Source organism: Drosophila simulans, chromosome 3R, assembly GCF_016746395.2.
Source record: "Drosophila simulans strain w501 chromosome 3R, Prin_Dsim_3.1, whole genome shotgun sequence".
Taxonomy (NCBI): Eukaryota; Metazoa; Arthropoda; class Insecta; order Diptera; family Drosophilidae; genus Drosophila; species Drosophila simulans.
The window spans coordinates 24,767,057-24,791,385 of NC_052523.2; the positions used below are offsets into that span (position 1 = coordinate 24,767,057).

Sequence of the window (24,329 nt, forward strand, 5' to 3'; positions counted from 1 at the left end):
TAAAAATAATAATAAGCCGGCCCATTGCTTGCACTGCGAAGGACCGCATGCAGCCTCATATAAAGGTTGTCCCGCATATAAGAAGGCCAAAAGCATGCTCGCTCCAAAGCTGGCTTCAGCCCCACGCGCCCATTACACTGTGAGCAGCAGCAAGGTTACTCCTAACGTTAGTTTTGCCAACGCTGTCAAACAGGCAACTGATGAGACACATGCCATCCCTCATACTCAGGCCAATTTTGACAACCTGATGGAAACAATAATGGGCAGAATGGAAGCCATGTTTGAAAAAATGATGGAGAAGGCGATGAGTCAAACGAATCAGATGATGGAGAAGGTAATGAGTCAAATGAATCAGATGATGGCAACCGTCTGTAAGTCCCTATGCAATCAGCACTAGACATAACTATCTGGAACGCAAACGGCCTGATCAACAACAGGCCAGAGGTCGAGCTTTATTGCAAGACCAACCAAGCAGATATTCTTCTCATATCCGAAACCCATTTTTCAGACAGGTCCTACTTCACCTTAAGGGGGTATGACCTCGTGTCAGCCATCCACCCTAATGGTTCAGCACGCGGCGGCGCCGCCATCCTTATTCGCAGCAGCATCAAATTCGACACCCAACCACCAATTCAAGAGGATTGGGTGCAATGCGCCCGAATATCGGTAAGCACCACCCACGGAGACATTACCTTAGCTGCTGCCTACTGCCCACCCAGATTTAGAGCCACGGACGATTGCTTCTCTTCGCTTTTGGACAGCCTCGGCCCCAAATTCGTCATAGGAGGTGACTTTAACGCCAAGCACACTTGGTGGGGTTCCAGAGTATGCAATCCAAAAGGACGCGCGCTATGCAGGCAGGTTCTCTCCCGCAACCTCAATTGCCACGGAACTGGGACGCCAACATACTGGCCCACTGACCCTGCAAAAACTCCAGACATCTTGGACTTTGCGATCTCTGGCGGCCTGGACCCGGCAAGAATCCAGACCAGGGAGGTGGAAGACCTTCTCTCGGACCATAGTGCCATTGCCGTTTCGGTCTACGCCTCAGCCATGTTGAGATCCGCGGGTAAAAAGTTAATCTTCAAAACGTCCGACATCAGCAAATACCACCACTGGCTGAACAACTCGACAGTCACTAATCCACCATTGGATACCCCTGAACTTATAGATGCGGCCGTTGTGAACCTCACCTCGCAAATTCAGGAGGCAGCAACTTATGCTGCTCCAAGGTTCTCTAACCAAACGAGGGACAGAAGTAGAGACGTCCACTTTTGGAATCCTCGGGTTAATGAGCTCAAGTCAGAGAAAAGGCGTCTCCGACGGGTTTGGTTCCTCTCCAGGAACCCTAGAGACAAAACAGCTCTCAACAGAGCCACCAAGGAGCTGAAGGAAACTCTGGTCAGGCTAAGGAAGGAGGCCCTCGACAGCTTTGTTGGTAATCTCGCGCCGGGTGATCCCCACCACAACCTGTGGAATGTTACCAAGCGCATCAAGAGGCCACTGAAGAGGATCCCGCCCATCAGAAGACAAGACAACTCATGGTGCAGAACTGAGACCGAAAGAGCCAACGCATTCGCCGAGCACTTGGAGGAAGTCTTCACACCAGCCAATCGATGTTCCCCAAATGAAGCAGCCGAAACAGCCAGGCTCCTGTCAGAACCTCTCTTTGACTCCGAGTCGATACCCCAGGCCACGGAAGAGGAAATCAGCAATTTAATAGCGGCAATGGGTAACCACAAGGCTCCAGGCGATGATGCCATCAATGCCATTGCTTTAAAGCTCCTCCCCCCTATTAGCAAGTCACTAATCACGACCATAATAAATAAGTGCTTGCAATTGGGGCACTTCCCTTCATCATGGAAACGCGCCGAAGTAGTTATGATCCTGAAGCCTGGTAAACACGAAGCCAATCCCGCCTCCTACCGCCCGATCAGCCTACTACCAGTACTCTCCAAGATACTCGAAAGAGTATTTTTGACCAGAGTATTGCCGGTGATTGAGGAGGCTGGTCTGATCCCTGATCACCAGTTTGGCTTTAGGCGCCGCCACGGGACACCAGAGCAAGGCCACCGAGTAGCGCAATATATCCTGGACGCCTTTGAGAATAAGAAATACTGCCTAGCAGTAATGCTGGACATTAAGCAAGCCTTTGATCGTGTTTGGCACCCCGGTCTCCTCCTAAAGCTCAAAAACGGCCTGCCCCAGCCATATTTCAAGTTCTTAAAATCGTTCCTGGAGGGCAGAAGATTCGCCGTCAGGTGTGGAGAAGCGCGCTCAGACGTCAAAGAAGCCCGTGCAGGAGTTCCCCAAGGAAGCGTTCTCGGTCCGCTCCTCTACAACGCGTATACGGCTGACCTGCCGGTGATACCGAGCCAGTACATTATGGCAGCCACTTACGCCGATGATACTGCGTTCCTAACAACAGCAGATACCCCAGCAGAGGCCTCCCAGACTATGCAGGAGCAACTAGATCTACTGAACACGTGGCACACGAGATGGAATATATCGGTAAACAGCGACAAGTCAACCGCTACCACCTTCGCAACTAGACGCGGCACTTGCCCACCAGTCAGTTTCAACGGGTTCCCAATCCCAGAGGTAGCCAATCCAAATTATCTTGGCTTTACACTGGACAGGAGACTTACATGGAGACCACACCTGCTAAAGAAGCGGAAACAGGCGGAGAACAGAGTCCGTGAATTCTACTGGCTGATGGGCAGACAATCTAAGCTACCGACTTCCACTAAGCTCCTTATCTACAAAGCGATCATAAGGCCAATCTGGACGTATGGCATTCAACTGTGGGGCACTGCATCGAAAAGTAACATCAACATAATCCAGACATTCGAAAACAAAACGCTCCGCACAGTCACAAACGCTCACCCTTTCCACGATAATGCCACTATACACGAGGTCCTCAGCTTCCCCTGGGTGAAGGATGAGATTAAGAAAAGCAGCAGGCAGTACATGCAGAGGCTTCAAGACCACCCAAACAACCTGGCACAAGACCTGCTGGACACCAGTCAACGCACCAGGAGGCTGCACCGATCACACCCTTTGGACCTCTCTGGGATTAGACACGCAAATTAAATTAAATTATATACATACATTATTATATACATCATACATACAATATCGACAGTTATTGTATAGTTTCGCAACAATTTATGTAATCAATTAATTCTCTACCGTTAAGTTTAGTCATCAAATTTAATGATTGTCCGCGAAGGACAGTTTTAAATTAATATATCCAAAAAAAAAAAAAAAAAAAAAAAAAAAAAAAAAAAAAAACCTGAATTTCTGCCTATTATGTTGTTTTAATCTATATTTTCGAAACTATTAAAGAAATAAAAGTGAAACATTTGCTAAATTGTTTGAAATTAAATACCTAACGATATTTTAAAAAAAATTTGACCATTAAAATTGTAAATCATAGGAATTTTTTAACTTAAACTCGCAGGTCCCAAGCACTGCTATTTTTTTGAACACAGCTGTATCTAAATAGTCGCGACAGCAATTCTAGTAATTAGTACATTGTGAACTTCAACGAAATGAACATCCCACTTATAGTTGCTCTGATGTGGGTTTTCGGTGCTCTGGTACACGGAATACCCACAACTCGACACACAAACATTAAGTGCGAGGATAAGGATAAATCCTTTGGTGAAATAAAAGAGTGTCGATTGAAAGTCCTGGGTCGGGGAATTATTGGAGCTAACGTTTACTACAAAGTAAAGAAGCTACCAGTGAAGACGGTACATGTCAATTTCAGTGTGTGGAAAAGATTGTCCGGCTACCATCCATATCTATTTAATACTACCGTGGATCTTTGCCACATCATAAAGCACCCGAATCCGTCAAATGTATTCTTCTACTTTTATGGGGCACTACGGCCCTTCATCAATGCTAATCACTCTTGTCCGTTCAACGTAAGTTACGTTTCGAACATTTTCTTTCAATGGTTTTCTTCTAATTTTTCTATCTCACAGCACGACATCATACTCAAGGATTTCGTTTTGGATGACAAGATGTTCTCAATTGTTCCAGTTCACAGGGGTAACTACATGTTCGTAATAAAAATTATGGCTAACGACGCTTGGAGGGCGACTGTTTTTTCTTATTTGGACATAAATGTTGACAAAGTGTAGATTTTGTATTAAATTTAGTTTTAGCTATATTCGTAATATTAATTTTTTGTATATGTGTCTACAGTCAAACCAAATTTTTCAAATGTTTCCCGTTTTAGCAATGACACAATCCATTTGACTAACAACGTGTAAAATTAAATTCTAGCAACGCTTAAGCCGCTTTAATTTCAAGCAGTGAATGTAAAATATTGTACAGAAGCATATCGTTTAAGTCACAAAGTTCTTGTGCTCTGAAATCGTAGTTACGATAGTGTAAAATATTAAATATATTCGCTTGTAGTTGGTATGGTGTCGCCATCTAGGAGTGAGTTTGTTGTGGAAGATGTGGGGGCATTATTCTTACCATAGGTTCCCGTCAGCTTTATCTGACGATCCACACTCGATCAACTTGGGGTTACCGCCAGTTGTGTCTCGGCGTCTTATCCAGGCATCATAGAAGTGCAGTCGAGCCTACATCCTCCAGTGATAAAAGTAAATAGGAAAAAAAGAAAATAGCTGCAGGGATTACGTCGGCACACTTATTTTATCCATATCACTTATTAACAGAAGGTCACGGTTTAACTACCATACGAAATTGGCGTGGAACTTGGTTAGCAGGAGAATCATCGGTGCATCGGGACGCAGTTTCCGAATGCGACTAAAAAGCTCAACATACCGTCGTTGCTTCAGTCTTTTCGCTGGGCTCCGCAGTAGCCGCCGTCTTAGGATTCGTTGAAAACTATATAATCTTTTATAATTTCTATCAGTTTGATAAAACAACTTCTTGCCACGTGCCATCTTACTCCCACAAACCGTTAATTTTTTCTCATCATAGTCTCCAATATCTATCGATATGCCAGAAAAATAATGAAATTTAGCGTTCTTACTTTTACTAGCAGAGTAACGGGAATAGTCGGCGAACTCGACTACAGCATTAACTAAATGAATATTTCCGGAAATTAAAAGTTTTATTTTTAAAAACAATGAAACAATTTACTTTGCTTAACGGTAAAGCGATAAGAGCATATACACTGTGGTGATGGAGGAAGCTATCTAAATGGCAAGACATTCCGGCTGGTCTGAACAGTTTGTGAGTAACTATCGTTGGCTAAACAGTCATGATAACCCTAATGCGACCAATTCATAAATGGCTCTGCTTCTGCCTAATTGCAATAATCGTAATACTCGGCATTAAAACCCAAAATGCAAATACTAAATATAAGAAAATATCGGAAAAGCCCAGAGCTTCAGAAGTCACAGGATCGGAAGACTCCAATTCCGACTTCCTTACTGCTGAAGAAGATCGAGAAGTACAGGACGAAGTCCCACCCGCATATTTTGTGGAGTCCGCCAAGTGCAAGATCCCGTATGTTGATCCCTTCGCCTCAGATGCAATGGCCATTTTCCAGCCCCAGCACTTTGAGACCTGCTCCAACGAAACCGCACTGGTTACTCCGATCTATGACATCAGTCGGCAGCGATATATGCTCTTCATCAATGAGTCGTTGGCCTCCATAATTCTCAACTCCCATGGGGGGGAGTACAATTGCTATTATCAGGAGATAACGCGGGACCGTGAGCACGACAGTTATGATAAGTAATATCTGGCTTGATATGTTTCTTATGACCAACTCCCTATTAACTTCATACTTTTCAGAGTGGAGCGAAAATACTTCACTCAGAACTACGAGGTGCCGCTCCATGTTCAGGGCCTGATCTTGGCCTGCCATCGTCTGGGCAACGAGTCGGACATTTTGCAGAGCGATGCGTATAACCTCATCCAATATAGGCCACCACCCGAAGGACTCTCGCTGGAACCGTCCAAAAGGAAGGCAAGTGTCCTTATGTTCGGCATAGACAGCCTTTCGCGGATCAATTTGCGTAGAACTATGCCGAAGGTCTATAAGTTCCTAACGGGGGACGGGTGGTTCGAGCAGCAAGGATACAACAAGGTGGGTAAAGAAGCCGGGATTTATAGCCGAGGACTAAATATGGATTATATCATGTGTAGATAGGCGACAACACCTTCCCCAATCTGTTGGCCATTTTGACAGGCTACAATCCTGAGTCAGCCATTAAGAAGGTGTGCAACTGGCACGAAGATGGATGCCTAGATAGGACGCCTTTTATATGGCACTACTTCCGGAATGCCAGCTACCTCACAGCCTATGCTGAGGATGAGACTGGCATGAATACTTTCAACTACGTGAAACCGGGCTTCCTGGAGCAGCCCACCGACTTCTACTTAAGGCCCTTTCAGAAGGCCGTTGAATCGGGCCTAAATACCTGGAAATGCAGTGACTGCTCGATGAGGTACTGCATCGGCCGGCGGATCACGAGCAGTTACGTCTACGACATGGCCAGTAATTTTGCCAACCGTTTCGTGGATGAGCGACCCATTTGGGGTCTGTTCTGGTCAAACAGTTTCAGCCACGACAGCTTCCAGATGCCCTCGAAAATGGAGGACTATGTGCTTAAGTACCTTCTGGACTTCGAGGCCGATGGTGTGTTCGACCAGAGTATTATGGTGTTCCTCTCGGATCATGGCTCACGCTATGGCAGAATCATGTCCCTGCCCAGTGGATTCCTAGAAGAGCGTCTTCCCTCGATGTTTATCTATTTGCCGCCTTGGTTCCGGGCTCAGTATCCGGAATACGCCAGGGCCCTTGAGCTGAATCGGAATCGGCTTACATCCAACTACGATCTGCACAACACCCTGAAACACATCATCGAACTGGGCGGCACTCCAGATGGTCAAACATTGCCCAAAGCGGCCGACTGTCCCAAGTGCCAATCCCTATTTTATCCCGTCGATGAGACGAGGTCGTGTGAGGACGCCGGAATACCGGAGCACTTCTGCACCTGTGTGCCTTACAAAAGACTGGATACGCAATGGGCGAAGAGCATTGCCCCCAAGGTGATCGGTCGGATCAACGAGTATCTGGCCGGCAGGAATCTGAGTGAGATTTGCTCGGAACTCACGCTCAGCTATATTCACTTGACAGAGATGAAAGTCGAGCTAGACCAGAACTTCCACGACGATGTGCCCCGTGTGGAGGTGGGCACCTATCGCACCATGTTCAAGGTGAAGCAGAACTCCGCCGACTTTCGAGCCACCGTTGTCTTCAATAATGTTACAGATTCCGTGGAGGTGGATGTACCTACCATTAGTCGGTTGGACAGCTATGAAGATGATTCCACGTGTGTAAAAGATAAAACCGACAAGATGTATTGCATTTGCACTTGTGATATCAAAGATGACTAAAATGTTGTACATATATTTATCTATTGCCTCCTTTACTTGCATAGTAGGTTTAATGATTACAACATTGACTGCATTTTAGGGATATCTTTTTTTTAATCTTTGAAACAAAATTTACGATAATTGATAAGTTCCCCAATAGATCAGACAACGTATTCCAATTTCATATATAGATTTTTCTTATCGAAAAATGTCATAGTTCCGACTGCAATTATACTTCGCAACTTTTGTGATAAGCATTTGTTGTTACATCACTTGTTAGTAGAGGGTTGCTGTTCTCTTTATTGTCTGATAAACATATGTAAATATAATTATAAATTAACTCTGAGAATGTTCGATGATCGGATTGAGTAGTTTTTCCTTATCAGTTTCGAATCGAAATAACAGAAATATTGTTTATTTTTGTTTTGTTTGCAGTAGCTAATACTGAAGGTAATGATTGCATCTACAAAATTTACTCGCAGAAACACAGATACAGATACTTCAGCGCGATCATCTTCTCAGCTGGAACCGGAGATCGAGATTAGACCTGACCAATCAAAGGTGCTCATGCTAGAACTTTTCCTATATATCTAGCTGTAAAGAATCCAGACATTCATCAAGGCGCCTCGCAGGTCATCGGTGATAAGCGGCATGGGTACCTTGCCGTGCGCTTTTTCTAGGTTCAAAGGGCGGATGGAAAGGTGGAAGCCATCCGAGCTCACCTCTGTTTCCGCTCCTTTCAGTCGGACTTATCTGCGCTTATCATCGCGTGGGTTGTTTACCTGCACAAGCGCACGTTTAATAACAAAGGAGTCGCCCTTCCTTTTCCTGCGAGCTTTCCAGCTGCATCCAATGAACTTTATGTGGCTTGCATTTTGTCAGCAGCACTCATAAAAACCTATCTAAAATTGAATCTTAGGTGCAGCAGGGAATAATAAAATAAGATTCCGCACTTGAAACCGTTCGTCGGGGCAATCTTTAAGCAGGATTTCATCATGTGATGGGGCTGAGCTTACGTGACTCAGTGGAAAAAGGGTGAGGTCCTGGTAAAGTCAAAATTGAAAGCAAAGGTCTCTCTTAAGTGACAAAAAGTCACTGGAATACATTAAAGCGCCGCTTTGTTTTGCTGATATGAGATATATTTATTGTCATGACGCGTGGATTTAAAGGGCGAAAGTGGTGGCATTGCAACAGTAAGTCCATCCAGCAGCTGCCACACTCTCCAGGGCCATGGGGCAGGTGATGCTGGTGCAGAAAGCTGGAGCCGGAGGTCGGGTTCTGGCGAAGATGTTGTTCAGCGTGATAAAAACACTGTGCGGTGCATTGGAGGAGGTGCGGACCACCTTGTAGAGCCACAGGGGCATTATGTTCTTGGTGCCGGCGCCCAGGATAATGCGACGCTGGCGTCCCCGATTGTCAGGAAGGTGCAGATCGCCATTAGTCCCGGTCTTGATCCTCAGCGATCCGCCGGCACTTATGCGAGTTCGAATCCACCGCTCGATGGTCTCCCAATTGCGATCGTTGATGCTCTTGAACATGGGTGCCACATTGACGTACTTGAATGTGGCGCACATCTGGTCTCCATAGAGGTAGTCTCCCGATGGGGTCAGATGTCCCCGATTGATGATCACATCGCGTTCGTTGGGAATATACCTCTGGTTATTGCCGAAGATGGTGCGGAATGCACGGTAAATGCTGCGAGGCAGGAAGCTTTGGGTATCGGCCTCGCTGAGCACGCCGTCCCTGGAGAAATCCGCACATGGTCGTTGAGGAACTGCAACGTGGGGGAAACAAAACCATTGAATTCTTTGCTAACAATCAGAAGAAGGTAACTTACAGAAGGTCTTGTGGTACACGGAGTGGGTAGTAAACCTGGCCCGAACTCCATTGCGATCGTAGCAGGCGCGGTAGAGCTCCAAACGCCGATTGTTGATGGTATAGCCCACGGAGTACATGGTAGCTGGACAGGAGGTATCCGTAACTGCCGTGGCCGAGGCAGCCAGTGGTCTTTGGCAGCGCATTGGGAATGGCCTGCTGAAGTTGTTGTGCGTCCGCTGACAGGTCGTCTGGACAATGTCGTTAGGCTGGCAGATCATGTGGAGCACCTCGTTGGTGCGGACCCTCTGCAGACGCTTCAGTTCGTACTGGCCGGCGGCATTGCGGTTCGTAAAGATCCTATTGGTGCCCTCGATCATTGCCCTGGAGAGCGGGCAGTCCGCATGGGACAGGAGCACTGGAATGGGAAAAGCAAGTTAGTTATTTGCTGCATTAGGGATTAGGATTCCTTATTAATGTTAATTTCATTTAGAATCGCCAGGTTGTATGTGGTTTATATCTATGTTTTCTTACCCAATCCCAGTCCGATGACTACGATTAGGAGCAGTTGTTTCACTTCCATCGTGCTTGTTGATCAATGAGTTGAGCCACTGGTGCTTATATACCGTTTAGGCCGGCTTTTCTGGCCTGGCCCTTTGTTCTGGCCGGCTCGTGGGCACGTGTGTGCATTCAGACAACAGACTATTTTTGGCCATAGGCATACTTCCTCTTCTTCTACTGACTTAAATGCATGAAAAAGCGATTTTATTACTTTTCACTATTCTGGACGGCTCTGCACTCAGGCACGTTTTCCACTTGGAAAATGCGTAGTAATTGGTGCATATTTTTCCTGACTGCCGATGAAATTTATTTTCGAAAGCTATTCAGTAACAGGAACTGGCTTAGAAGGAAATATATACAGTTTATGCATGGCTAAGCATAGTTGGCCATTAGTGGTGCATATGGATAGGTGTTTTATTGGGAATTTGATGGCACTTTCCTGGGAAGAGGTGTTGTGGTTAGTTAGCCAGTGATTTCCATAGATTTTTGTGGCCGAAAGCAAGGTTCAACTTTTACAAAATCCATGCCAGACAGAGGCTGCATAATGGCCGTGTTTTATTCGTCTGTCAGTTGTTGTCTGGTCATTGAAATGCTTTCCGTGCCCAAATGTTTGGGAGTTGTCTAAGTGGCTATGTGTTTTAATGGCCATGTTGCGAAATGGTTAATGCTGGGTAAAGTATGCTAGGCTTTTGTCTGATTTCCGTCCGTCTGGATTTGAAGTGGGCGTAACGCAATTTCCGCTGCTTACGAGCAATTTGGCGCTATTTGGGCACTTTTAATGCATGCTCACAGGGGCGAACCGAATTATCCCATATAAAATTTGTGCCTCAAATCGTGCGGTTGGTGTGAGGAACTCTGCCCCCATGCTTGTGTAGAATTGTAATGGTCAATAAAAATAGAAATAAAAGTAAAAGGGGCAGCAAAATCAACAAGCCGGCCACAAAACGGGGCATAAATTAAATTGTGCCGCAGTGCAAAATGGATGCATAGAAATGGTCAGAATGTGGGTGCCCGGCAAGCTGGGTGGTGCAAGTGCTCAGCCCATTCACAACGCCATTGAGTTGCGTGTTTACAGCACAATTACAACTGTTAGGTTTTATGAGAGCCCAGTTGAACGCATGTCCGGGTTGCTAAATTTATTCTGCACTTTTATGAGCTCCCAGTGTCCCCGGCCCCACAGCCCCGCGGCTCCATCATCCACCCAGGATATCCATCAGCTCCATTCCGACAGCACACGCACAAAACAATTTCGCAGGCGTGCGTATTTAAAAGCCGCACAGACACAAACAGCCATGCCCTGCTGAATAATTTATTTAATGTCTACTTTTAGGCGCAACCCCCGGCCAAGCAATTGCCATGGCCGCCTGCCTTTATTGCACTCGCACGCATTGAAAAGCGTTTGCCCTCCGCCACAATCGCAGCTTGAATTTAAATGGGCCAAAAGCGGGCGGCAGTGGCAGTGGCGGCCCGGGGGGATAAATTTATGAGAAGCCGCTGAATGACCATTAAAACTGACGTCTCGAGTCCATTCCGAATGAGCCATGAATTCGAAGTGTTCGCACGCGTTTTAAACTGCCACGCAAGCATTTACGATTTATGAAAATGAAAATTGATTTGCGACCTGAAGGCGAAATAATATACTTTTAATTTCAGTTGAAATTATCGCAAGTTTACCATGTTTGATTGTTATGTTGTATTAAAAACCCAGCCAGCATAAAGATCATGGTAATAAAATGACTCATATTTGTAAGGCTCGAAGGTTTTTTGTATCGAGAAAGACATCCAATTAGGGCCTGAAAGTGGCGGGGTTGCAGCAGAACGAAAAGCCAGCCTGTGCCGTGTTGGCCAATGCCACTGGGCAATTCACGGGCTGACAAAAGTTGGGAGCAGCTGGACGTTGACGGGCGTAGATGTTGTTCAGGGTGAGGAAGGCCACGATGGGCTGGTTGTTGGCGTTCCGCACTATCTTGTACATCCACTGGGGCACCGGGTTCCTGTTGCCACTTAGGAAGACATTCTTGGGTCCACTGGCCGATGGCAGCGAGAGTACACCCCTGGCCCCGGTGCGCACATTCACAAAGTTGTTTCCGGTCACCGAATTGCGAACGAATCGCTCGATGGTCTCCCAGTTGCCATCGTTGATGCTCTTGAACTGCGGCACTGCATTCACATACTTGAAGGTGGCGCACAATTGGTCACCAAAGAAGAAGTCAGCCGAGGCGGCCAGATGTCCGCGATTGATGATCACATCGCGGTTGTTCGGTATATAGTTCTGGTTGTTGCCAAACAGCCTCCTAAAGGTGCCGTGGATATTTCGGACCGTATAGCTAGCCTCATCCGCGCCACTGATCACTCCATCAGAACTGAACTGGACACAGGGTCGGGTGATATCTAAAAATTTGATACAAATATGAAATACATATCATAATTAAGATGTATCTTACACTTACGTATATATACTTACAGAAGGGCTTTCCATACACCCGGTGTTCCACGAAGATAGCCCTCACAGCTCTGGTATCGAAGCAGGCGCGATAGAGCTCCAGGAACTGGTTGTTGCCCACGTTGTAGCCCACCCGGTACATGGTGGCCGGACAGCTGCGATCCTGGACCGGTGTGGTGATGGCCGCCGGAGCAGCGCGGCAGGTCATGGGCAGGGGTGGTCGGAAGGCTGGAACCCTTCCCGCCTGGCAGGTGGTGGCCACTATGTCCCGGGAATTGCACCACATCTGCAGGGTTTCTCCAACCGCCGAACTGGCAGTTCGCTTCAGGGACAGCTGGCGGTTCCGACCACGCACCATAAAGATGCGATTGGTCCCTTCCACTTGAGCCCTGGTGAATCGGCACTGTCCATGTGCTTAAGAATATAAACTTTACATCCAGCAATTGGCGAGAACATATTTTCATTTATTACCCAAGGCACAGAATGCCAGTAGCAGAAGTAGAATTCGCAACATATCCGAAAGATTCAACTCGGCAGTTAATCGCTTGCAGGTCTATTTATATTGTTCGGAAATCGGAGAAGTGTGTGCACAACTGTTTCAAAAATATGTGCAATTCATTCTCGAATTTTATTGTTTGCATCGACTTGCACGAGCGATCCAGAATTAATTATATTATTACATCATTATTGGTTAAACTGGGTAACGAATTAAAGGTGAAAAAGTGTGGCCTACATTATCACCTGGTTGGCTTAATTACTTCCAGATCAGGCGCCCAGGTAATGTTTAAGGCGGGGGCCTGATGCGGATATTGTCAACTTTTGTGTGCATATGCTGCCATTTGCCGATTGCAAATGTGCCTGGCAGAGTAAATGAAATTAGTTATTGGCCCGATGCCACAACCTGACCAGAACCAACCGAATCACTTTCCATTTACCCAGCGCCCCATGATTTCATTATCGTTGTTTGTTCCACAAATAACATTAGTTCGGTTTGGTTCGGTTTGGTTTGGTTTAGCATTGATTTTGTCCATGTCCTGCTCCACGTCCACGTCCAGTGGGCAACAACAACTCGTGTTGTGGCTGAGATTGTGTTTGTTGCCTCATCTATATGGCTGCATGGCTGGAGCTATAGCTGTAGCTATAACCAGGCCAAAACGGTGTGATTTTCTGGTTTGTTTGCGGAAAGGTGCACTAGCAGTAGCCACCATAGACGGGCATCTCGCACATCCTTGCGAATATTTCATAAATTTATATTTGCCTGCTAAATCCCTTAACGACTGTAAGCTTTTCCGTTTGTGCGGCATGCAGCAATGGCGGCCAAAACTAATACATGCGCATATATAACGTCGACTTAGAGAGCCATGTATATGGGATACCTATACGTGTGTGTGTGCCGGGACGTGCAAACTTTGCATGTGTGTATCGGAATCTGCCAAGTGCCAAGGAAGCATTTTGGGCGAAAGGCACAGACATTTGACTTTTACGCGCAATTGAGCCTGAGAATCCAGGGGAATCTCCGCACGGATGGGATAGTTTGGAGTAGCTCTTAGCAGCAGATCTAGTCCTGCCATCGACGGCCCACTCAGGGCGGCTCTTATAAATATTTATAACAGCCCACTCGACACCCACTAAATTATTAAGTTAATGTGTCGCGCTATTCAAAAAAGGTATCCACCCAACCGGGGGGCAATAAAATTCCGTGACCTCAACCCCAACCCCACGTAAATGTGGTTGTGTGTGACAATTTCACGCGTCCTTCATCCCAGGATCAGAGTCCTGTGTCCTGAATCGAGCGAGCGACGTGCTTGATGTTTCTGACTATAAGGGGGCAACGATTAATAAGCTCGTTAATGTTGCGCGAAATTATTGGGGAAATGGGAAAAGTTTTGCAAGTCTAAGATTTATAAATGGCTCATGTTTAGAAGTGCAATTATAAGACCACGAGGACATATGAGCGATGGCAAGTTAACCAAGTTAAAGACCATAAATCAGAGATGGGTCTTGGGCGTGTGCGTGTGCGAGAGACTTATGAAGTTTCCGTGATATCACTGGGATCAAGGCTGCTGGCTGTCCCAAAAGTGTCACGGGGCGTATACGCTATATTGCATACTCGCCGCCGCTGCTTCGTGTGGACAATACGTATACGTACGGGTGTACGGCCATACAAGTATGCATTTCGGCGTGCCACCTTTTCACTAACATTCCCGAATGCGGTCAGCGGCAGGTGCAATGTTTGGACCCTCGTTCTTCTTTGCCACTCAGCTTGACGTTTATTAAATTTTTCGACCAAACCACAGGAAGCGGAAACCAAGGATGCTGGCGGCTGGACTGAGTCCTGGCGAGAGGGGTGTGCACTTTATGCTCGGCTGGGCGGCAGCTTAAACTCTTTTATGGGCCAAGAGTCTTTAAGCTTTCCACCATTGACTGCGGTCGCCTGAGCAAACACTTTCCAAGTATTTCACTTCATTTTACTGTTTTCCACCAGCCGAACACACAGGCGCTTTATTTGATTCAGAGTTCTTTTCGGGAAATATCATCATTAGGGCTTCACATGCGACGACGTTCAAAGCGAAACGGCTCCATTACATTACAGTTTGCATGGCCCCAATTTCTGGGGCAATTATTTGCTTTGTAGCCTGCCAAAAAGGCTGCCAAAAGCAGCAGACAGACAAGGCAGCAGCACATATAGCCTTCTTGCCGCTTTTACACAATTTCCTTCCGCTTTGCTTTGCGCCGGGAAAGTATTACGATGATTTGCATAATTTTAGCGCACCTACAGCAGCCGCAAAGAAGGGGCAAAAAAAGAGGCCTAAACCACGAATCCTGCAGCGCATCCTTGTGTGCTTGATACTCCGGCCCTTCAAGCTCGTTCGTTTTTTCGGCTCGTCTTTATCTGCTTTGCTTTCACGGGTCCTTTGTTGAGGTGTGGGTCTGGTTTTCAGGATGTTCGAGGGTGTTTTTCAGGGGGTAGCCTACATTTTTGTAACTGATGTGCTGCGTTGGCTCTCATTCTCTCTCTCTCTGCTCGAATCCGCTCCTTATCTTTGTGCCTGATCGAAATTGCTTTTGTGCGGTTGCCGGGGACGAAGGACTTGCCGGAGGACCTCGGCTCCCGCCGCCCCGCAAATATCCTTCTGCTCATCAGCTCGGCTGTTGCTGTTGCTATTTTAATTTCAGTCATGTGTGCAGCCCCTTTTCTGTGGATTCTTTTTAGGCACTTTTGCAATTTTCTGCCTGTTTTGGGCTAGATATTCATATCAGCCCTATTCATATTATAGCTATTTTCCGCTATAACTGTTACTGATTGCCGCTTTGTGGCAGCATTTTTTCACCCATACCCATGCCCATGCCGCACACACCCATTCCGATTGCCATTCCCATCAGATCCTTCGTGCCGTCGCCCCTCGATTTTTGAGCACCAATTGAGATGCAAATTGCTTTTGCCTAGAATGATTTGAAAATAATTCAGTTGGTTAGCATTTTTGCCTTTACATATTTCGCTCCTCTTTTATCTGGAATTCCTGCACTCGAATTAATTTGATTCACTGGCGATAATCTTTGGCTTTAAAGTTGCGCATTAAATTTTCAATCATGATTTGGGCCCAGGCTTATTCATTTCTGAATGATTGCGTCCCATGGGACTTTACTTTTCATGCTTTTATGGTAGAAAAGCTTTTTAATATAATGATCAATAGAATTTTAAGGTATCCAAATACTCCACAAACTCGGGCGTGTATACACACATAGCCTTGATATTTTGGCTCGACGGGAGAAAAATATTTTGTGTATTTTCACAAACGTCATTTCCTGCCCATTGTGCTGTAGTAAAACAATTCACGAATTTTCCAACGAATTTTCTTTGAGCTATTTCTGGATCAGGGTTGCTGCAAATTTTTGTGTGGCCAAGGAGGCGCATTTATTATCGTTGCGGACACTTGCCCACATATAGAAAACGTTTTAGCGCTTGTCGCTGCCACATGGCGCTTGCATTTCCTTGTTCATTTTCATTTGCAAATATTTATTTGTACATTTCCTCCTTGCACTATTTACCCACTTCCGTTGCAAAATCCCCGCACTCACACTCACCGCCAATACACAGACACTGAGGGCTTTCATTTTCACTTGCCAGAAACTTGGCAAATTGCTGACCCAGAGACTTGAATGCAGTGCTGCAGATGTGAGTGGAAAATGCGACGTTTTAGTTTTCATTTCGGTTTCGGTTGGATTCGGCTTGGGGCAAATGCCTCCCTGCAATTTGCTAAAACCTAGCCAAAATGCCAAGCCCTTCAGGCGATGTGGAAAAGGAGGCCAAAGCCAGAAGCTGAGCCCCGAAAATACAACGTTGGTTTTATATTAAATTCCCAAAAGCAGACTACTTTTGAATAAAATTTCTAAGAGGATGTGCCCGAGAATGGCTGTCAGCAATCACTTGATACGTCGAGAGCTGCCCAATTAAGGGCAACTTATCAAGGCAATTGATTAATTGTCTCATGATTCTTAAGCCAGCCTGGCTGGTCGAATTAAAGCCGACCAGCCGGAAAGTCCTGCGCACGAAAGGTCGCCATGGGAAATCAGTTCTGCAAGTCCTGCCAGGAGCTGGAATCAGGAATCTGGAATCCCGACGCTGACATGCACATCATAAATGCTTAATGGCCACACACGCACTGCACTGCGACTGCGACTGCGATTGCAACTGCAATTGCATGTGAAACTGCTTGTGAATCTGCATCTGAATCCGCATCCTCGCCTGACATTCGACTGCGCTGCGAAAACTCGAATTGCCGGCAATCGGTGCGGATGTCAGGAATCGCATCGAGATAACTCCATGTGCATTGCGTGTCTGTTAAATTAATAAATAATTGCTCGTTCAATTTCCCGCTGGCTGTCCTCCATCTGTGTCGCACTTGGCTCCGCCAGTTTGCTCGTCCTTTCTTCCTCGATGTCCGGCGAAAGAGAAACATGGCCGGGCCGATGGCAACTGGCATGGACTGGCCCGGCTCGGTCCGGTCCGGCCCGTTTTCCCGGCTTTCCTATGCAGCTTTTTCGCGCACACACCTGTCCGCAGTTGAGCCAGATTAATTGCCTATTTACCTCTCGGTGGAATCCCACCGCCACCCACCATCTGCTGCCGGCTTCGCCTTTGTTTAATGATAAGCCGTGGCCAAAAATCTCTGACACTGACATGCTAATTAATAAATTATTTTGCAACAAATTAATTAGATCGCGGTGGCTGGTAAAAGTGATTGGTCATGTTGCGGCAAGCCGAAAAGAGCTGGATTTCTGAATTAAATGAAGCGATGGGTTAACTTGTCTGCTGATTGATGGGTGTCGAAATGGGGTATCTCTCAAAGGAATGGAATTAATTTAAACATCCATAGAAATACTATGGCCATTTTCCCACACTTTTCTTATATTCTAGCCGATCACCTGGGACCCATCCTTGGTCCTAGTTTTCTTGCCTTTTGTCCTGACACGCACGGACCCCTGAGTCGGCGTCTGTCATCATTAAAATGAATTATCTTCGCTTGGATCGGGTGAGTTTTTTGCTGACCCCTATCTAATTTAATAATAAATATTTTAATTAAGGGAGGGTAATTATTGGCCAATGCCTTTATCGCATGCTCGAGCTTTTGAGTTAATTAAAAGGAACGTTGTTGTTTTCAGTTTGTTTTTATTTGTGCTGGCAAAATAGTTGTTAAAGTTTTATGACAGCCACATAAAATATGAATTCCGTCTGCTTTCAATTACAAAAGCAGAGCAGAAAAAACAAAGCAATTTCTGTTTAAATATCGTTTATTACTTTGCGCTCAACCATTAATTAAGGGCAAATGCCGGGCGATTATTGCGTGCCGCGCGGACCAACTTGCTGCCGCACCCGTGACCAAGTGACCGCCCCGCCCACCTGCCCCTTGACCCCATCGCGTCAGCGCCTCCAGCTCCCCTCCATAGAATAGCATCTGGCATCTTGGCGAAGGGCAAATGAATGCGGAGACAATTAATTGTTGCGCTGTGTGTTCAGTTCGCGCTTTCAACATTTCATCTGCAGTTGTCAGTTACTTTTGTCGTAAGCTCCAGTCCGCTCTCGAAATCCCGCTGCCCCGCCCCTAGGAGCCCCACTACTCATCAGCACCACCATCATCATCCCCACTGCAGCACGCTTATGATAAATGAGTTGTTTTCACAATGCGGTGGCACAATCCGTCGCCTTTGTGTGTGCAGCGAGCATTTAATCCTTTGGGCTTCAAGGCATTTCAAGCGGCCATTCATTTAGTTTCCATTCCCAATGCAGGAGCCACTTAGCGCGATACCCTCGGCAATGGGCATAATGAGCACCCGGTCACCAAGGGTCCGTATTCGGGAAGCAATCTGCACTCCAAAAAAATCTGCATAATATTTATCTCGATTTTAAACATAATTTCAATGTACAATATGTATATCAATATTCTTATTACTTCTGATTGGAGAAAGTTCCACTTCAAATCAAGGACTTCTCGTTCAAGTTCCCATAACGTTGGCCACAAGGTAGCAGCTTCCTCCAAAGTTTAAACTATATTTTTTCAAGTGTGAGTGGCTAGTCTGGCAGTGGCATAAATAGAGTCGCTTTAAAGCAATCCGCAAGCGAACAGGAAAAGTTTGCTGGGCCAAGTTCGCGCCCAGCGCCCAAGTGGTGGGTGGCGGTTGCATGGGCATGTTGCAACTAGCAGCGCACCACTGGCAACTGGCAACTTGCATGTGCTGGCACATTCAGAGGAAAGTTTACCACTTCGGCTTTGGCCAGTTTGGAGAACACCTGGGTGCTGCATAAAGCACATGCCCATATATTTATTTAATGCGGCCAAAGGAGCCCCTCAACTTTCCCGAGCACTTGGCCAATTAATCTGTCAAGGACCAGCACACGGTGGTGATGATGATGATGATGCGTCGTGGTCGGTTGGGAAAAGTGATTGGAGCGGTTCGAAGCGTATCCCACTGTGTGCATATTCGATTAACCAAATCCCGGCGGCAGCGCGTGCCACAACTTTTGTAATATATTATTTTGCTTATTTTGTCAACAGAACTTACAAATCCCCCACCGAACTGCCCCCCGGACGCACTGCGTCCTGACAAGCCGCCGCAATGCGACCAAATCACATATAAATTATTGCGTCAAATTGAAGCTGCTGGCCGACCCGAAAGCCGATTTAAAACTTGACACAGTGTGACAGATATACACATGTGTATTTATCGCACGCGGCCCAGGTCGAATCGAAATCCCGCACATAAGCCGAAGGTATTAAGTATTTCACTTTTTTTTAACTTTAAGCGGAGTCTTCTTCCTTGTTTTTTCCCCTCGAAAAACTGGAAAATCCTGAAAATAAGCTGCATGTGTGCGCTCGCTTTCTATGGTATCATGTCTATGGAATAAGCATACCGAGAGCCTTCAAAGGAGCTTAGCAATCAAAAATAATACTTAAGGGCAGCTTTATGACAATTTTGGAAAAGTTTTGATTATATTTATATTTAAATGTTCCCGAAAGGTAACAAACATATTTATTTTTGCTAAAAACGAGATAGCCACAGCTTAGCTATCCTAAGACTGCTGATCAGCTAAATATCAAAATGGTTGTGTATTACTGACCAGGTAGGTGAAAATTAAAAATCTATGCTTTTGTTTTTAATTTTGGACTTGCAAATATTATCAATACTTTTGTTAATACGACCATGATTGCGAGAGAGCATGGTAAACAGAATACTTATGCGCGATACACACAACTACCAAGGAGGCAACAACTTGATTGGAGACTGAGTACTTCCACTAATACGAGTCCAATGCACGACGAGTTGCCCATCTGTATTCTGGTGGAGGAAGTGCAGCGGGTTCTTCTGCTCAACAGGTTGCTCCTTCGGCTGTTTCTTGATGGCAGCGCCGCATTTACCTTTGGGTTCCAATTTTGACTTGCCTGCACGCGGTACATAAGCTGTACTCTTTATAGTTTGCAAGTATGTGAAAGGACTCACGAAGACATGGCTGCTTGGCTGGTTCAAATCCGTAGGTTTCCAGTACCCGACGGGGCATTTTGTTTGACCGAAATCGAGACACAGAGACTTTGCTAACGTTTATACACTTCTACACACTGTGACACGAAAGTCTTGGTAAATCGTTTGCTTTGAACGTTCACGAGCACGTGAATAATCCCTCAATTGTTATGGGGATCATGACGCCTTCGACGCGGTGTACACAACATATTACCCATCCGCAGCGTTGTCATCGTTCCGCTGATAAATCTAAAGAGATTTGTTGCGCATCCATCAAAGTGAGCATTCTTATTATTCAAAGTACTTACACTTACACTTGCGAACGAGCGTTTCGGGCAAGTGCGTGTCCTGTTTGTGTTTGCTGGCTCCTGGGTCTGATATGTTAAGGAGCAACAGTGGCAGAAATCCAAATCCAAGGAGCGCAGATAAAAAGTAAGCGCCACAAAAGTGGCACACTCACACACACAAAATCCATTAACTAAAGTGTCAATTTAGTGACAGAGATAAAACGTCACACGCACAAAGACTTGGACTTGGACACATCCACAAACGCAGACATACGCATATGTCCTTGCGGGGCGGCCAAGGAAAACAAAACGTGGGGGAAGGTGGGGGACAGGAGAATGTCAGTGGAACTGCCTTGCCTTGGCAAATAGCTGTACACAATGAATGACAGCACTTTGTATTTTTCCAAGTTTTTTTCCTCTGCATTTCCATTCCATTCCACTGCCATTCCTTGCTCCTTTGGCTGTTGCGTGCTTTCTTCGTTATTTGTTTGCTCATGTCAAAAGATCTTGGGATAAAGTTATCGTTATCAGTTTTTTGCCATTGTCTGCCTTTGCTTGGCTAGGTCAAATCACCTGTTACGTGTCACATTCTCTTGTCTACGTTACGCATACGCCGCTTGGTCCGCAGGACTCTTAATAAGCAATTGCATGTCTTGAAATGAACGGGTGATGTCCTAACAAAGCTGCAACAAAAAATGGTGAGCACAAAAGTAAAAACAAAAGAAACCACCAATTTCAATGGAACTTTTTTGGTGCGTTATTCGTTGGAAATAAAAGAACAAGTGTTTCACAAAAAAAAATAGAAATATATTGTCTAAGTTTCTATCTCAAGAAATACTCTTAAAGAAATACCTTATTTTGTGGAATGGTATGCCAAAGACGATGCACAAGTGATTCAAGGAGCCCAAAAAGTGGCGCGAATAAGAAGCACAACTGAAAATTGAAATGCGCTCAAAGACGAACCGCAAGTGAAAATTGTTTTTATGTTTTGTTCCATCATTTCCTGGCTTTTCTGCCACTGACGCTTCTTTCGGCGAATTGTCTTGCAGGCATTTCGCATGCACCACGCAATACCGCAAAGCGCCACAATGTGCAAGTCAATATAGAGCCAGCGGATTGGGGAAGTAGCTCCTCCAGCTTTCAATCCATTGCCTGCCAATCGAGAGTGCGGTGCGTGCTCCAAAAATATCCACGACTTAGCAAACATCGCCACTTGGAACACACATAAGCAGGGCTCTGAAAATGTTTCGATGATGGCAGCAGGCAGGCGTTTTCTTTTATGCAAAGTCGGGCAAATTGTATAAGCTGCATTGAAATTCAAGAGCAGACGCAGCAGAGCCACTGATAAATGACAAGCTCGTGCAAATGCAGCTCCATCTCCATCTCTATCTCGGCCACTCGATCCAGTCGAACCATTCGCACCAGCAGGCAGCTTGAATTGGAGACAGCAGGAGTGCCATAACGATGCCACCTCGATGACACCTCGATGCCGCCTCGTGTGGCAGCAAAGGGGTAAAAAATGGCAAAAAATAGATAAACGGAACGGAAGGGGCGTGTAAGCTGAGAGGAATCGCCCGACACGTTTTAATTATTGGCCCAAGGGGGCGGGTCAGGCGGTGCAGCCCTTTGGGGGCTGAGCACTTCATTAGGCCCATGGCGCGGCTCTAAGTAAGACACGCATATTTTTCATACTTTACAAAATCCACAAGCGGAGCGAAGCTCAATTATTCAAAACAGCCGCACAGCCCAAACCACCCGAAAAAAAACAAAGAAAAAATAATATAGTTTTTGGAACGACTATGACATACCCTTAGCAGTTGGGCAGTTTTATACAACTGATATGAAAAAACCAAAAATAGGAATTTAAAAACGAGTAATGGGTATAATCAAATACAATATCTATAGATTAATGTTAAAATCTGATATGAATTGTATTATTTTCAAGCAAATTTCTTAATGCACCCGAATACAGTATACCCTTTACTCGATGCTTACCGAGTACAGCGGGTGGAGATGGAACGACTGGGAGATTGGGTGGCCTAGACACGGGTACTCCCTTACACGACATTGACTAATGTTGATATGTCGTCGTTTTTTGTTGTCGGTTTTTCCCAGCCTTCGCCTGATGGTTTATTTTTGATGTGTGTGCAGTTGAGCTTTGGCGACGTGCGTCTCCGGCGCCGAAGGACGCTCGGATGTTGGAAGGCCGGGATGTGGGGCAAGCTGGGGGATGCTAGGGACTCATCGGGATACTCGGATGCGGGCATACTCGGATGGTCGTCCCTTTTGTAGCAATTGCTGTCGTTGCTGCCAATTTGCTGCTGTGCGTTTTGTCCTGTGACAGGAAGCGTAGGCTTCTATTGCGCCTCTCCCAGCGTGTGTATGCACGTATGTGTGTGTGTGTGCGTGTCCTTCGAAGGGGGAGTGGGTGGGTGGTTACGTTCTGACGTGACACATGGTTGTAAAGGATTTTCTTTGATGATGTTATCGTTAATGGTGCATGGTCGCAGCTCAGCTCAACTCGGTTCGGTTCGGCTCGATTTCGCATCAGTTTCAGCTGAAGCTAAAGCTGAAGCTACAGCTCGACATTGGCAGATCGTTAGCGCTTCCAGCGAACTTTTGCCAAACGTCTACTCCTTGAATAATGATGCTGTTGATGTTGCTGCCACATCATATCGCCCACTCCTCCGAGGGGGAGTCTTTAAAAGCAGGACTTAATTCATCCCACCGGATTGTATTCAAAACAAAACAACAAAGCAATACATTTTAATTAGCCACCCGGGCCCAAGAGCCCAGTGCTAATTCAACCGGCTGACCATTGCCAGGCAAATAAGCTCGGCGGCTTGTTGTTATGTCATGTTTTCGGTTGGCGGCTTTGTGTCGCCGGAGTGTCGTAGTTGTTATTGTTAATTACCTGGCGGTGGACGTGAGTGGGACCGGGATAAGAAGAAGAAGTCCTCCGGCCTGCTAGCTTCTCGGAATGCTAATTAAAATTGAAGGGCCCAGAATGGTGTGGCAACAGTTCTTGGCAAGTTATTTGGCATAGTCCAAGCCGCATGGCTCTTAATTCTCGAGCCAACTGATTGCCGGCCCAGCCAGATGGAACGGAATGCACTCAGCTCGGTCATAATGCAGCACTTAATGTCTTATTTAATTTAACCACACAACATAAATTCATCATGAAATGGGGCTGGAATTCAATTTCCTGCAGCAATATGCAATACGCAATATGCAATGTGCATTCTCCCTCTGCATTAAAATTCTTATTAAATGATATGCACTGGCCGCATACATTTCCTTCTCCGGACGCCTTAACAACGGCCCAATGTTTGGCCACAATAATGCAAAACATCAGGCTACATAAATATCAGGAGGATCTGAATGCCTGCTCCTTGGATCCTTGGCTCCTAGCAGCTGGAAGCCACAAAAACCTATGCTGACCGCACATTAATTAACTTGGGGTGGCACACAGATATTTCCTACAGATGCTGAAACTGAATGCTCCCAAAATATATATAATGCGTATACGCAGCGTTGGCTTTTTGGGGTGAGTGCGTGTGTGCGTAAATCATTTTTGAATTGCCAGCCGTGCACCTCAAATTTGCAATGCAATCTATTACGAACTCTCGATAGGTGTAAACTTATTGGGTTGATGGCGTAATTTATATGCCCACTCGGCACGCCCCTTTGCTGTTTGCCCGTCTAATTAGCCGGGGGAAAAAATGGGCCTCGCCAAAACAGGTACACGGGTAAATTGTAACAACTGCAGTTTGGCTGTCTAGTCAATTAGCTCAAGCGTTCGGTTAATGCGAAACTTGGCTGGGTAAATGGAA

General features: G+C 46.0%; 5 protein-coding genes across 5 annotated transcripts; 2 read left to right on the top strand and 3 right to left on the bottom strand.

Annotated features, from left to right (window-relative positions):
- The first annotated feature begins 3,554 nt into the window (after nt 1-3,554).
- LOC27208741 lies at nt 3,555-4,316 on the top strand. Its single transcript, XM_016184296.3, has 2 exons — nt 3,555-3,932; nt 3,993-4,316. The coding sequence occupies exons 1-2, from the start codon at nt 3,555-3,557 to the stop codon at nt 4,149-4,151; spliced, it is 537 nt and encodes a 178-aa protein (XP_016036703.2). The 3' UTR covers nt 4,152-4,316.
- Nucleotides 4,317-5,079: 763 nt separating this feature from the next.
- LOC6729943 lies at nt 5,080-7,414 on the top strand. Its single transcript, XM_016177701.3, has 3 exons — nt 5,080-5,727; nt 5,788-6,082; nt 6,142-7,414. Exons 1-3 carry the CDS (start codon nt 5,249-5,251, stop codon nt 7,393-7,395), a joined length of 2,028 nt encoding a protein of 675 aa, XP_016036704.1. The 5' UTR covers nt 5,080-5,248; the 3' UTR covers nt 7,396-7,414.
- A 1,053-nt stretch (nt 7,415-8,467) lies between these two features.
- On the bottom strand, nt 8,468-10,707 carry LOC6729944. The gene is made up of 3 exons (XM_002105203.4): nt 9,724-10,707; nt 9,212-9,607; nt 8,468-9,148 (listed from the first exon to the last, which is right to left on the bottom strand). The coding sequence occupies exons 1-3, from the start codon at nt 9,770-9,772 to the stop codon at nt 8,538-8,540; spliced, it is 1,056 nt and encodes a 351-aa protein (XP_002105239.1). The 5' UTR covers nt 9,773-10,707; the 3' UTR covers nt 8,468-8,537.
- Nucleotides 10,708-11,398: 691 nt separating this feature from the next.
- Nucleotides 11,399-13,766, bottom strand: LOC6729945. The gene is made up of 3 exons (XM_002105204.4): nt 12,665-13,766; nt 12,215-12,607; nt 11,399-12,141 (listed from the first exon to the last, which is right to left on the bottom strand). The coding sequence occupies exons 1-3, from the start codon at nt 12,705-12,707 to the stop codon at nt 11,537-11,539; spliced, it is 1,041 nt and encodes a 346-aa protein (XP_002105240.2). The 5' UTR covers nt 12,708-13,766; the 3' UTR covers nt 11,399-11,536.
- Nucleotides 13,767-19,832: 6,066 nt separating this feature from the next.
- LOC6729946 lies at nt 19,833-20,346 on the bottom strand. Its single transcript, XM_002105205.4, has 2 exons — nt 20,192-20,346; nt 19,833-20,133 (listed from the first exon to the last, which is right to left on the bottom strand). The coding sequence occupies exons 1-2, from the start codon at nt 20,247-20,249 to the stop codon at nt 19,946-19,948; spliced, it is 246 nt and encodes an 81-aa protein (XP_002105241.1). The 5' UTR covers nt 20,250-20,346; the 3' UTR covers nt 19,833-19,945.
- Between the last annotated feature and the right edge of the window lie 3,983 nt (nt 20,347-24,329).

Bases quoted from the DNA above. Each gene is read 5' to 3' on its own strand.
- LOC27208741 (XM_016184296.3), top strand. From the start codon at position 3,555: ATGAACATCCCACTTATAGTTGCTCTGATGTGGGTTTTCGGTGCTCTG. The intron at 3,933-3,992 runs GTAAGTTACGTT...TCTATCTCACAG, and splicing joins ATCACTCTTGTCCGTTCAAC to CACGACATCATACTCAAGGA.
- LOC6729943 (XM_016177701.3), top strand. From the start codon at position 5,249: ATGATAACCCTAATGCGACCAATTCATAAATGGCTCTGCTTCTGCCTA. The intron at 5,728-5,787 runs GTAATATCTGGC...CATACTTTTCAG, and splicing joins GAGCACGACAGTTATGATAA to AGTGGAGCGAAAATACTTCA. The intron at 6,083-6,141 runs GTGGGTAAAGAA...TATCATGTGTAG, and splicing joins AGCAGCAAGGATACAACAAG to ATAGGCGACAACACCTTCCC.
- LOC6729944 (XM_002105203.4), bottom strand. From the start codon at position 9,772: ATGGAAGTGAAACAACTGCTCCTAATCGTAGTCATCGGACTGGGATTG. The intron at 9,608-9,723 runs GTAAGAAAACAT...TTCCCATTCCAG, and splicing joins AGTCATCGGACTGGGATTGG to TGCTCCTGTCCCATGCGGAC. The intron at 9,149-9,211 runs GTAAGTTACCTT...CCCACGTTGCAG, and splicing joins CGTGTACCACAAGACCTTCT to TTCCTCAACGACCATGTGCG.
- LOC6729945 (XM_002105204.4), bottom strand. From the start codon at position 12,707: ATGTTGCGAATTCTACTTCTGCTACTGGCATTCTGTGCCTTGG. The intron at 12,608-12,664 runs GTAATAAATGAA...TATATTCTTAAG, and splicing joins ACTGGCATTCTGTGCCTTGG to CACATGGACAGTGCCGATTC. The intron at 12,142-12,214 runs GTAAGTATATAT...TCAAATTTTTAG, and splicing joins GGTGTATGGAAAGCCCTTCT to ATATCACCCGACCCTGTGTC.
- LOC6729946 (XM_002105205.4), bottom strand. From the start codon at position 20,249: ATGCCCCGTCGGGTACTGGAAACCTACGGATTTGAACCAGCCAAGCAG. The intron at 20,134-20,191 runs GTGAGTCCTTTC...TACCGCGTGCAG, and splicing joins AGCCAAGCAGCCATGTCTTC to GCAAGTCAAAATTGGAACCC.